Genomic DNA, 13,810 nt, shown 5'->3' with positions numbered 1-13,810 from the left:
ACTTTTCCTGTTTTAAAGACAGCAATGTTTTTCTTCCTTTAACAGTACTCTAATTTTTGTATTTATAGATTTGCGTGTAGACATGACAAATGCTAATTGTTTGAAAATATTTGTGATGGCAATCTTTTCCTCCAATAAATGGATTTGGATAGACCATGTTGATCTATAAGTGAAAAAAAAAAGTTTTGCTACTTTAGTACCTCTTTGGTACTTGCAGTGCCAAGACAAACTGATCAACTGTATAACCTGAATGCACTGTAAGTTGCTTTGGATAAAAGTGTCTGCCAAATGCATAAATGTAAATGAAAATGCATTCCCTGCATTTAGATTATGATTCATTCAAGGAAATGCACACTATATTTGTCACTATAAATGCCCTAGATCATCTTTTGATTCTGACATTCTGCAGTTGCTAAATTACTATGTCATCATTTGTTTATAATAAACATTAAGACCCTGGTGCACAAAATATATTTATTGTTGTGGCAGTCTAACAGTTTCCAAAACAATCCTTGAAGCTTATCAGTCCTTCACAGAAACACTAGAATATATTTTATGTGGATAAATGCAGCATGCCTGAGAATACAGAAACCAGGAGACACTCCATTAAAGCACTGCTAAAGCTCCCACTTAAATGTTTTTACAGGTTCAATTGCAGGGCAGTGCACTAATGGCATTGCTAATTGGGCACTACAAGAAAATTACTGCCATTTTTTGCAGTACTTTGGCCAGACATAAAATGAACACCAATGTGTAGACCTGTGGAAATGCGACAGGTGGCTCTGACCAGACAACCACCTGCTATTTTCAGATAGGATGTAAACCTTTTTATTTGGTGCAAAACATAAAAAAAAAAAAGCATTATACCCAGTACCGGGCTTCATCGCCAAGGTAATGCAAGGTCAGTTTTAAGAGAAAATATTTGGAGAAAATAACTCTGAATTCATAAACACGCACAAACATCCCAGGTATAGAAGTAGAAAAAGGCTTGCACATAAAAATGAACACAATATGTAAACAATACAAAAAGTACACATAAGCTGTTTAGAGGCAGTACATAGACATAATAAATGGTACACTTCTGGGGACATTCCAAAGTCTGTTTTTTGGTTATCAGGCACTGTAGTGGTCACATACCAGATCTTCTCGGACACAATCACAGCTTTAGTCAGAGTCAGAGTCTGAGTCATCATCTGTAGGGAAGAAGAATATGTTAGTCTGGAGGATAAATGAGGCGGTGCAGTCTTTGAAGTATAAAATGAAAAAGAATTAGATGGGGAATTCCCCATGAAAATAAACTGCTTTACACTGTGGAGGTTTCACAGCACTAGCAATATGACTACACTGTATGCATGACAATTGCTGGACATGTGTGCTTGTTGCTTGGATTTCTTCACACTATTTACTAAATGATACTGCAACAATTCAATCTAACCCAACTAACCCAAAGTAAAAGCTAAACTGTGTATGATTACTTCTATGAAGCTACAAAACCTCACTTGACTGACAATCATAGCACACTTTCACTTCCAATGACTAGTCTTACTGATTGTTTGGTGGTTTAGAATGATGTGGAAAGCTACAAAGTCATACAATACTTCCTTTGAATTAGATTCCACAATGAAAACAGAGAACATTTTGAGATACATAATATCCCTATAGTGAGATACCTTGTGTATTGGGTGGTTCCTCACTGGAATCACCTCCCTTGAGGAAGTTAGCCAGTTCATTAAAGATGAAATAAAAATCCAGGGCAAAAATTATTGTGGCTATGAAACCAAAGACCTAAGAATTGAGGAAGACAGACAGAAACAAAGAGAGATAAAGAGAAAACAGACCAGTGTAAACATCACATAAAACACATAACACATGTCATGGATGAACGGTGAGGTCACTCATAGTCCAGATAAAAGAGATTTAGATTTGACTGATGTAAGCATACCCCAGCAGCCTTGGAGGCTCCATCCGGATACTTTGACACGGATATTATAGAGATTATGAAAAAGATAATGGAGGCACTGACACAGCGCAGGAAGTCCTTGATGAAACAACAGACATGGAGATTTAGTAAGGTGGGCAGAACTGTATTCATGGACAAATGTTATAATACGATGCCATGTAGACTGTGTACATGACCTTTAAGACCCAACATAGACAGCCTCCACTATGTAGGTCACTAAACTTACCATGAGGGGCCAGTGAAAGCCCTTGAATCTCTCATTGAACTTTGTAGAATAAGCAAAGAGCAGGAAGAGGCCTGCTAAGAATTCAATGAAAGGAGCTGTGACAAAGGCAGCCGCTGTTGAGGCAGCAAAACACACAAAACTGATGAACGACAGCACCTGAGAGAGAAAGGGTGGAAGAGGATGTTGATTTTACTCATTATATATATATATATATTCTTTTTTTCTTTTCTTTTTTTTCAATTGTTCTATTTTTGTAAGAGGGTTGAGTGCCCTAAAACTATGCAATGGATTTTAATAGCCATTGATCATACTAAATGTTACCATATTCAGCTATTGTGGTCTTAAACATACTACAGTAGTTATGACTGGTCAGTTATTTTGAGTGAAATGTACCGCATGTATAAATGTTTTTTCTGTAAAAAGGATATCAACGTTTTGATTTCAGAGATGCCACTCCACATGCACACCAATGACAACATTTTAATTTTGTAAAATGGACCCAGTTTAAATGTATTATGTGTCTTTAACTACTACACACTTAAACATTTGATACAATGTACTTATTATGTACGTATACATGTTGTTGCATTGTACTTCCATATAAAGTACCAGCATTTAATTTAATCTGTAGCAGTGTTGGGTAAGTTACTTAAAAACAGTAATCCACCACAAATTACTTATTATTTTCTCTAAAACTGTAAACAGATTACTTAACTAATTACTTCACTGAAAAAGTAATAGTAATTACTTTTAAGTTACTTTCTAAAACACTTTTCTGCTCAACAAATTCAAAAAAATATCTATATTTTTTACTTGTTCATTGTTACACACAAGTCATTCACTCAGCACCTCACATTTCTCCTTCTCAGTGACTCATTACGGAGCCATAATTCATGTTTTCTACATAAATAATATATTAGAAATAAGCATAACTCTATAATGTTCTTAAAAGTAATTAAATTAATTGAAAGTCAGTAACTGTAGTCTGATTAAAAGAATTTAAAATGTAATGCATTACACTAAATTATTTTACTAAAAAGTAACTGTATTATAGTAACTAATTACTTTGTAATTGGATTGCATTACATCCAACACTGATCTGTAGTTACACTGTTTTTTTTTTTTTAATTAACAATTTTTTATTGATTCTAAATACAAATTTAAACAAACAACACAAGAATACACAGAATCAACTTTTTACAATTATGTGAACCCCCCCCACCACCACCACCATCACCACCCGCCACCCAACATATGTCCCAGTGATCATTATATTAATACCTGCCCCATCACCCAAAATACAAAGTCTGGGGCAAAATAAGATCTGAGTGCCCAAAACCTCACAAACGAAATTCTGAACTTTTGACCAAAACTCTTGAATCTTAGTACAGGACCAAAAAATATGGGCTATGTCCCCATCCTCCAACTGGCATCGCCAGCAAGTAGGTGTGTCTTTAAGGCCAAGCCTATACAATCTGGAGGGAGTCCAGTAAAAACAATCCAGAATCTTAAATTGAATGAAGCGCACCCTTGCATCTCTAGATGCAGACTTGACGTTTTTTAAAATCTTACCCCATTCTCCATCTTCCAGTACTAAATTCAAGTCTCTCTCCCATAACTTCTTAAGAGAGGTTAAAACCCTGTCCCCTAAACTCTGAATTAGCCAGGAATAGTACGCTGAAGCCTCGTGGCCCTTTCCAAAAGCAGCAAGCACCATCTCAAGAGTGTCTGCCGCTTTAGGGGGCTGCGTACTACACCCAAAGATGGTGAAAAGTAGATGGCGCAGCTGCAAGTACCTGAAGAATTGAGATCTGTGAATCCCAAACCGCTGTATAATATTTTCAAAAGATCTCAACGCTCCATTTTTATACAGGTCACCCAGCGTAGCAACTCCCTTCTCAATCCATTCTGTCCAGCAGAAAGGGGACTTGTTAATGCACAATTTAGGGTTTAACCAAATACTTGCGGCAACATTCAGGTAAATGTCCGAAATGAACACGTGGGAAACTTTTGTTCACACAAAATTAATGTGCGAGATAACGGGATGTGTCTTTACTTCTCCGGGCAGCTTGGTAGAAAGACTTGGCAAGATAGGGGCAAGGACCTCCTGTTCAATAAAGAGCCAGGCAGGGGCTCTCTCAGGCGGAAGTGATCAATGCGCCAAATGTCTGAGACTAAAAGCATAATAGTAAAATAAAATCTTGGGGAGACCTAACCCACCTTTGTCAATTGGCCTGTGTAACTTGTTAAAATGCATCCGAGGACGTTTACCATTCCAGATAAAGGATTTAGCAATACTATCAAATTGCTAAAAATAAAAGAGAGGAAATTCAATGGGGAGAGACTGTAGTAGGTAGTTGAATTTTGGAATACAATTCATTTTTATAACATTAACCTTTCCAGTCATAGATAAATGTAGTGAAGCCCACCTGTCCACATCACTCAAAAACTTTTTTTATTAAAGAGTCAAAATTAACAAAATTAACGGCTGAAAAGCCGTTACCGGGCAGTACGCTGTCAGAGCCAAAGCTTCGGATTTAGACCAATTAACTCTGTATCCCGAGAACTTAGAAAATGAATTAATAATTCTGTGGAGGCAAGGCATAGATCTAGTATGGTCAGAAACAAATAATAAAATATCATCTGTGTGAAGCAAAATCTTATGCGCCATACCTCCCGCTACCACCCCTGGAAAATCATCTTCCTTTCTTATCGTGGCTGCTAATGGTTCCAGGGCAAGACAGAACAATAATGGGGAAGAGAGCAACCCTGCTGGGTGCCCCTATCCAGAGTAAAATAATCTGACATTAATCCATTTGTTTGTACCGCTGCTACAGGGTGTCTGTAAAGTAACTTAATCCATCCAATAAAAGTACTCCCGAACCCGTATATTTCCAAAATCTTAAAAAGATAATCCCATTCTACCATATCAAACGCCTTTACAGCATCAAGTGAGATGGCAGCGACCGGAGTCTGATCATTCGCCACTGACCACATGATATTGATGAAATGCCTAATGTTATCAGTAGAGCTGTGGCCCCGAATAAACCCCACCTGATCTATAAGAGATGTCATAACTTTACTCAATCGGTTAGCCAGAATTTTTGACAATATTTTAACATCTAGCTGGATCAGGGAAATTGGATGGTAACTCTTACACTCACTTGAATCGTTGTCCTTTTTAAGTATCAGACTAATCCAGGCTTGTGTCATGGTTGGTGGAAGCTTTCCATTCTTTCATGATTCCATATAAACTTCTAGCAAAAGTGGGGCCAATTCTGTAGCATAAGATCTAAATAATTCAGCGGCAAAGCCATCTGGTCCCAGAGCCTTGCCTGTAGGGCTCCTCCAAGGTTATCTCAGAATCAAGATAATTTTTTTGCTCAGTCTTCAGTTTAGGGAGTTCTAAATGTTCCATAAATTAACTTAGATATAAAAAAAAAAATTGTTTTAAATCTATTCTAACATAAATCTTATGGACTGTTGAAAAAAAAATTTATAGTCCCTACCAGATGGGTTCAGAAGTCTCCAAATATCTGTAAGACCAAGATTTTTACACATCCTGTGAAGCGTCAATGTTGCTCTAGGGGGCTTGCACACTTTTGCTTCACTATGATCAAGGACTGCGTCCATCAAAAGATTAAAGTCTCCTCCCAATACTATATCATGAGGGGTGCCAGCGGCTTGCAACATCCCTTCAAGATCTATAAAAAAGCCATGATCATCAGCGTTAGGTGTGTAAATATTAGCCAAAATCAACCTTTGCCCCTGAATTTCTTTTAAAACAATAACGACTCTTCCTAATTGATCTTTAATATGTTTGAGACATTTGAATTGTAGATGCTTACTTATCAATGTAATGACTTCCCTGCTCTTACTTGAGCCAGCACTAAAAAAATATGTCCACCCCAAATCTTCCCAAATTTTTCAGCTTCCTGCGGGGAAAGATGCGTTTCTTGAAGAAACACAATATCATATACAATATCATATCACATTCCAGCATTAGTGCAACAATCAAACCCCGAACCATACAAACAGAAAAAAGAAAAACGTGTGCATTAACCCCGCGCACGACAGCACCAACCGGTGTCCATCCCTCTAAACTCAAACAGTCCATGTACGCCTTCGAGACCCCCCGTGAGAACTTTGCTGTTGGATTGCTCAAGTCCGGTGTTTCTATAAAACAGGATTACATAACAGAAGAAAATCTATAAAACAAACTCCAGCCAATAGGCAGATTAAACAAAAAGAACGTGTAGATTCATCTACATACTGTCCCAAAGGTGTGTTCCTCCGCAAAACAAGCTCCAGCCTCTAGCGGAACGAACACACACACACAAAATAAATAAATAAATAAAATTTTATATATATATATATATATATATATATATATATATATATATATATATATATATATATAATAAAAATAGAAAAATAAAAATAAAAACGTTCATCTTCCTCGGGCAGTCAAACGAATGTTCAGTTAGATGGCTGTTTCATAAGTGCAGCAGATGACCTAATCCTTTCAATGTTCTGCAAATAAATAAAAAATTCCACAAAACAAACTCCATCCAATAGGAGGCATAAGAACAAAGAACAAGCAGATTCATCCACAACTCTCCCGAAGGAGTCTTATTCCACAAAACAAACTTCGGCCGCTAGGCGGAACCATCACAAAAAGAAACAAAAAAGGTGCCCAGCTTCCTCGGACAATTGAGTGAATGTTCAGCGAGTCAGGTTCACTTGGAGGCAACATGAAAATCACACCATGATCTACTCATTCTAATGACTTTATATAGGACAATGCTTGTTGTGGGCATGTAAATACTTTGCGGCCATCCTTAGTATCTATTTTCAGTTTGGCCGGAAACATCAGTGCAAAAGCGATCTTCCATTGATGTAAGAGTTTCTTGCATTCCTTGAAATGATCACGTTTCTCTCTTGTCGAATTCGCAAAGTCTGGGAACAAGAAAATGTTGTGGTTCTTCCAAGAAAACCTTCCTTTACTCCTCGTGTAACACAAGATTTTTATCAGATGATCTCAGAAATGTGTCCAGAATTGATCGGGGCCTGTCTCCCAAAGTGGATCTCCGAACTGGAACTCTATGAGCTCGCTCGATTTCCAGCTTATGGCCTGTTATGTCAAGCAGACTCGGGAAGAGCCCGTCTTGGAATTTCACCATATCTCGGCCTTCCTCATGCTCAGGAATTCCAACAATTTGGACGTTGTTTTGCCGGCTACAATTCTCAAGGTCTTCCAACTTTTCCAAAACGCGTTCCAAGTCCGCCTTGGTTGCTAGCGAATTAGAAAGTAATTCATCAGCATCACAGACATGCTCGCCAGTTGCCGCTGGATTTCTCCTGCCGCACCTTCCAAAGTGAGTTCCTGGTCTGCAGCCTTGTCTGGGGTATCAGCTTGAGCACAAGTGTCTTTTAATGTCTCCAGAACCTGAGGATTTTGAGTTCTTTGACATATTGTCTTCATAGAACAGTTATGAAATCTCACCAGTTATGACACAAAAAAAATTAAAAGCTAGCAAAGTGTGCAGAGCTCGCCGTTCACATGTCCAACCCTCGCATAGTGCCACGCGACTCCTGTAGTTACACTGTTAACCTTACCCCTAACCCTTAACCTAACCCAACACTACAGCCCAAGTATACTTTGGTCAGATGGACGCATGACGTGAATTTCATCATCAGCAGAGTGCTCGAGCACTGAACATGCACAGCCCGATTTTTCGCAGAATACGTATGCTCCTGGAATTATTTGCACTGATTAGTGTGTTCACAAGGTGGCAACACTCACATTTGAGCCATTGCTCTCACGAAGAAGCGCTAGAAGTTTAAAACGCTGCTTTACAATGGAAAATGAAGGCTGAGTTCGAAATGGCATACTACCATACTACTCATAGTCACATATGGCAGAAGTAGTAAGAGTAGTATGGGTAGTATTCCATTCCGAACTCAGCCGAAGGTAAAGACAACATCAGTGGATGTGCATGTTAAAAACGCGTGTGTGAGGAGGTCAGGAGACACCTGTTTTTTTTTTACTCGAGTCTGAAGGAATATAAAGACATATTTATGGGTCTAAACTCCTGTAGAGAAATAGTCCAGTATCTCATAGCAGTCTTAGTGCGCATGTGCCAACTGCCTGTGTATGTGCACAGTCAAAAGAAGTATAATTTGACAGGCTCACATTCACGATAAAAACCTGTAGTATACTTTGGGATTAACTGTTACCCTAAACCAGGGTTCCTCAACCACTGGGTCACAGATCATTGTCTGCTGGGTCCCGAGATCTTTTCTGTTATGAGTACAAATTACCAATAAAAAGGATAGAACTGTACATTTGCTTACATGTTTGGGGCAACAGTGGCCTGTATTGTTGAATCGTGTTAATATTTTCATCAATGCTACAAATCGTACTTTTTGGACAAGGTCTCTATACGTAGCATTGCATGAGCTAGCTCCATGCATTACTGTGCTAGTCAGAATGCAATACAATCTGTGGAAATTATCATTTCAGAGTGGTAATCCCAAGTGTCACATTAACTTGAGTATAAAAAAAAAAAAAAAAAAAATTAAAAACATTTTTTTCTTCATTGTGTGTTTAATGACTGAAAATGTTTGTGTATTTATGAAATTACCCCTGGTGGGTCATGGATGACTGGCATGCAAAAAAGTGAGTCGCAGTGGGCAAAAGGTTGAGAAACCCTACCCTAAACCCTAACCTTACTTTTAAACCTACCCATATCTCAACCTAAGTAGCAGCAAATGTGAATTTTGCAGAATAGTATGTAGTTACACAATAAATGTATTTTAATGTTAGTGCATAGTAGTTACAGATACCTAATATAAAGTGGTACCTGTAAAATAATTGCAGTACATAAAGGTGCACATAGATCCAAAGGTATGCAGTATTATTAAGGGCATATCAGTAACACTACTGTAGTCTGAAGCTAACAGAAGAAATGCTACTTTTTTATGAGCGACTGATCTATTGCTTAGCAAGATGCAGCAATGTCATCTACATACTGTATGTCCAATAGCCATGTCAAAGGCCTCAGGCAACTCACATAGGACTCCACCACATCTACACACACACACACACACACACACATATATATATATATATATATATATAAATGAGTTTTGTAGACAAAAATATAATTGTGCCACCACATTAATTTATTTCATTATAAAAATTAAATTTAATAAAATAAAAAAAGTTTTTTAAATTGATGACTTGGAACAAATAATAAATAAAAGCCAATAAGTGCCCAACATAGATGGGAACTCCTTCAATACTGTTTAAAAAGCATCCCAGGGTGATACCTCAAGAAGTTGGTTGAGAAAATGTCAAGAGTACATGTCTGCAAATTCTAGGCAAAGGGTGACTACTTTGAAGATGCTAAAATATAACACAGTTTTAATTTGTTTTGGATTTTGTTTAGTCACAACATAATTCCCACAGTTCCATTTATGTTATTCCATAGTTTTGATGACTTTACTATTATTCTAAAATGTGAAGAAAAAAATTATAATAAAGAATGAGTGTGTTTCAAAACTTTTGACCGGTAGTGTATATATATATAGTGCATTCAGACCCCTTCATATTTTTTCAAATTTTTTTATGTTGCAGCTCTATGCTAAAATGCTTTAAAATATATTTTTTTTCACATCAATCTACACTCCATACCTCATAATGACAAAGAAAAAAAACAGATTTCTGGTAACTTTGCAAATGTATTAAAAAGAAAAAACTGTAGTATTCAGACCCTTTGCTATGGCACTTGAAATTTAGCTCAGTTGCATCCCATTTCTCTGGATCATCTTTGAGATGTTTCTGCACTTTGATTGGAGTTCACCTTTGGCAAATTCAGTTGATTGGACATGATTTGGAAAGGTACACATATACGGTCTCACAGCTGAAAATGCATATCAGAGCAAGAACCAAGCCATAATGTCAAAGGAACTGCCTGCAGAGCTCAGAGACAGGATTGTGTCGTGGCACAGATCTGGGGAAGGTTACAAAAAAATTTCTGCTGCACTGAAGTTTCCCAAGAGCACAGTGGCCTCCATAATTCTTAAATGGAAGAAGTTTGGAACAACCAGGACTCTTCCTAGAGCTGGCCTCTTGGCCAAATTGAGCAATCGGGGGAGAAGGGCCTTAGTAAGAAAGGTGACCAAGAACCCGATGGTCACTCTGATTGAGCTCCAGAGATCATGTGTGGAGATGGGAGAAACTTGCAGAAGGACAACCATCACTGCAACACTTCACTGATCTGGGCTTGATGGCAGAGTGGCCAGACGGAAGCCTCTCCTCAGTGCAAGACACATGAAAGCCTGCTTGGAAGGACTGTCAGACTGTGAGAAACGAGATTCTCTGGTCTGATGAAATGAAGATTGAATTGTTTGACCTCAACTTCAAGTGTCATGTCTGGAGGAAACCAGGCACCGCTCATCACCTTTGCAATACCATCCCAACGGTGAAGCATGGTGGTGGTTTCAGCAGCAGGGACTGGAGGATTGGTCAGGGTTGAAGGAAAGTTGAACGCAGCAAAATACAGAAATATCCTTAATGAAAACCTGGTCCAGAGCACTCAGGACCTCAGATTGGGCCGAAGGTTTACCTTCCAACAGGACAATGACCCTAAGCACACAGCCAAGACAACGCAAGAGTGGCTTAAGGACAACTCTGTGAATGTCCTTGAGTGACCCAGCCAGAGCCCGGACTTGAAACCAATCGAACATCTCTGGAGCGACCTGAAAATGGCTGTCCACTGACGGTCCCCATTCAACCTGACAGAGCTTGAGAGGATCTGCAGAGAAGAATGGCAGAAAATCCCCAAATCCAGATTTGCATAGTTTGTCACATCATACCCAAAAAAGACTGTAATCACTGCAAAAGGTTCTTCAACTAATTACTGATTTAAGGGTCTGAATACTTATGTCAATGTGATATTTCAGTTTTTTAGGGGTTCAAGCGCTTAGCGCTGGAACTCTATTGTAATTGTTAAGATTTGTATTATTATTAGGAGTTCAAGTGTTTAGCGCTGAAACCCTATTGTAATTGTTAAGATTTTTATTATTTAGGGGTTCAAGCGCTTAGTGCTGAAACCCTGTTGTAATTGTTAAGATTTTTATTATTATGGGGGCCTGGGTAGCTCAGAGGTAAAAGACACTGGCTACCAACCCTGGAGTTCACTAGCTTGCTAGTTCAAATCCCAGGGCATGCTGAGTGACTCCAGCCAGGTCCCCTAAGCAACCAAATTGGCCTGGTTGCTAGGGAGGGTAAAGTCACATGGGGTAACCTCCTCATGGTCACCATAATGTGATTTGTTCTCAGTGGGGCACATGGTGAGTTGAGCATAGTTGCCACAGTGAGATGGCATGAAGCCTCCACACACGCTATGTCTCCGTGGCAACATGCTCAACAAGTCAAGGTTGACAGTCTCAGATGCAGAGGCAACTGGGATTCATCCTCCACCACCTGGACTGAGGCAAATCACTATGTGACCACAAGGACTTAAAAAGCACATTGGGAATAGGGCATTCCAAATTGGGAGAAAAAGGGGAAATATAAAATAAAAAAATATATAAAGAAAAAAGATTTTTATTATTATTAGCAGCGCTTAGCGCTGAAACCCTATTGTAATTGTTACGATTTTTATTATTATTATTCGGCCATAAAACTGATCGGGCAGAGCAAACCGTAAGGCCTAGAGACTTGAAACTTGGTCAGATGGTAGTAGTATTGCTCGCACGGACTCGGCCAAATCGGTCAATAGGGAGCGCTACAGCAATCAAAAATGTGAAACTGCTCATAACTCCTAGACCGTTTGTCACAGACTCAAGTTTATACCATTGGAATCCTTGGCTCAAACCAAACAAAACGTATATCTCCGCCTATAAACATTTTCCGCCTACTTTTGCGAACTAGTCCTAGGTTTTTCGTCCGATCGGGACCAAACCAGTGCCAAACGATGGAGTCTCAATTTCAAAAGTTATCAAAAAAAAGTTTGAACTTTCGACTCGAGCTAGCTACGGTATGCGAAAACATCAGAAGTAGGAGTGGCCAATTTTACGTAAATGGCTATAACTCTTGAAGGAAATGAGATATCTTCACCAAACTTGGCATGCTTATGTAAGAGGTCAATCTTTGGAACAAAATTAGGTGAGTACATGCGACATATGATTCTAAACAAGCATGCAGACTTTTATGCAGATCGGCTCATAGATGGCGCTATGAGCTTTAAAAAGCTTTAAAAACCATGTATTTCCTTAGTAAATTGCCTGTATTGGCTGTAAATGATCTATTCCATCTATGATCTAGGTGGTTACATGCTTGCTAAATAAAACATAATACTTTTTTTACGCATGTGCTTAAAGGCCTTAAACCACTTGAACCCGTTAACTGCTGCTTGCAGCTATATTCTTTTTAATACTTTTGCAAAGTTATCAAAAATCTGTTTTTTGCTTTGTCATTATGGGGTATGGAGCGTAGATTAATGTGAAAAAATAAATAATTTAAAGCATTTTAGCATAAGGCTGCAACATAACAAAAATGAGAAAAAAATAAAAATAAAATAAAAAATAAAAGGGTCTGAATACTTTCTGAATGCACCGTATAGTTTATGTTTGGAGACCTCTAAAAGTAGGGTGACCATACGTCCTCTTTTTCCCAGACATATCCTCTTTTTCGGACCTTAAAAAGTGTCCGGCCGTGATTTCTATATTTGCGAAAATGTCCGGGATTCGGCTTTAGTTGCATTATGAGGTGCATCTGGTCTAACACTTCATTGTGTGTGCATGTATATTTGCATTGCTTTAACCCCTCTTTGTAAGTCCCGCCTCCTCGCACACCAATTGGTCGATTATAAGAGGTTTGCAGCAACTATTGGCCAAACTGTTGTGAACTCTTGTGTTCGGCATCAAACAGTTGCTTGACAGTAGCAGCAAATGACAGCTGAGTGGAAACAATGCCCTAACGAAAGTGCAAATTTACACAAGATTTGCACAAATAATTCCCATGCTTTCGTCCAGGTCGAGATCCGTGGGAAGCAGAATATATGACATGTAAAGCATTCATAGTAACACTTTGAATTAGTATTTATAGTATTTATATCCAAGTATTTTTAGATTAAATGGCTGCATTCAGCTGCCAGACAGTACATTAAACAATCTGCAGATAGCACGAATGGAAGGAATGTAATTATGACTAATGCACTCACATGGATGTTTTTACAGTAATAAAATGGGAAAGGCATACCACTTCACCGATCAGAAGTTGTCCTTTTCGGGAGGAGATGAACTCTTTACTCGGGAGAAGAGAGCGAACTCCAGCCTCGCGTGATCGGTTACTCTCCCGAGCCTCGATGTCCCCCATCGCGCCGGCGAAACACTTCCAAACAGTTCACAGTGATGCTTGCTATTCTCCGTTTTGAGACCGTTACTCTTCGCAAATCGACATAACGGAAATAATGACAGTGCGGAAACGAGGCGCACAAAAGAGCAACATCTGCATTCCCGAAATCTGGAGACCGTTTATAAGTGAACAGAGAATGTGGGCGATACATCTCTCACAGGAAAAATCGGAAACGGTATAGATATTCATGGAACAA

General features: G+C 38.7%; 1 protein-coding gene across 1 annotated transcript; it reads right to left on the bottom strand.

Annotated features, from left to right (window-relative positions):
* Window positions 1-460: 460 nt before the first annotated feature.
* cmtm3 (CKLF-like MARVEL transmembrane domain containing 3) lies at window positions 461-13,778 on the bottom strand. The gene is made up of 5 exons (XM_051645095.1): window positions 13,459-13,778; window positions 2,187-2,342; window positions 1,943-2,038; window positions 1,671-1,785; window positions 461-1,193 (listed from the first exon to the last, which is right to left on the bottom strand). The coding sequence occupies exons 1-5, from the start codon at window positions 13,573-13,575 to the stop codon at window positions 1,165-1,167; spliced, it is 513 nt and encodes a 170-aa protein (XP_051501055.1). The 5' UTR covers window positions 13,576-13,778; the 3' UTR covers window positions 461-1,164.
* Window positions 13,779-13,810: the final 32 nt, after the last annotated feature.

Source organism: Myxocyprinus asiaticus, chromosome 2 (assembly GCF_019703515.2).
Source record: "Myxocyprinus asiaticus isolate MX2 ecotype Aquarium Trade chromosome 2, UBuf_Myxa_2, whole genome shotgun sequence".
NCBI lineage: Eukaryota > Metazoa > Chordata > Actinopteri > Cypriniformes > Catostomidae > Myxocyprinus > Myxocyprinus asiaticus.
Note: the sequence above shows the minus strand (reverse complement) of the source record. Positions and strands in the feature narration are given on the sequence as shown.

Excerpts from the sequence above, each read along its gene's own strand:
- cmtm3 (XM_051645095.1), bottom strand. The coding sequence starts at position 13,575 with ATGGGGGACATCGAGGCTCGGGAGAGTAACCGATCACGCGAGGCTGGA. Across the intron at positions 2,343-13,458 it reads AACTTCTGATCGGTGAAGTG|GTGCTGTCGTTCATCAGTTT; the intron begins GTATGCCTTTCC and ends TTTCTCTCTCAG. Across the intron at positions 1,194-1,670 it reads GGAACCACCCAATACACAAG|ATGATGACTCAGACTCTGAC; the intron begins GTATCTCACTAT and ends TCTTCCCTACAG.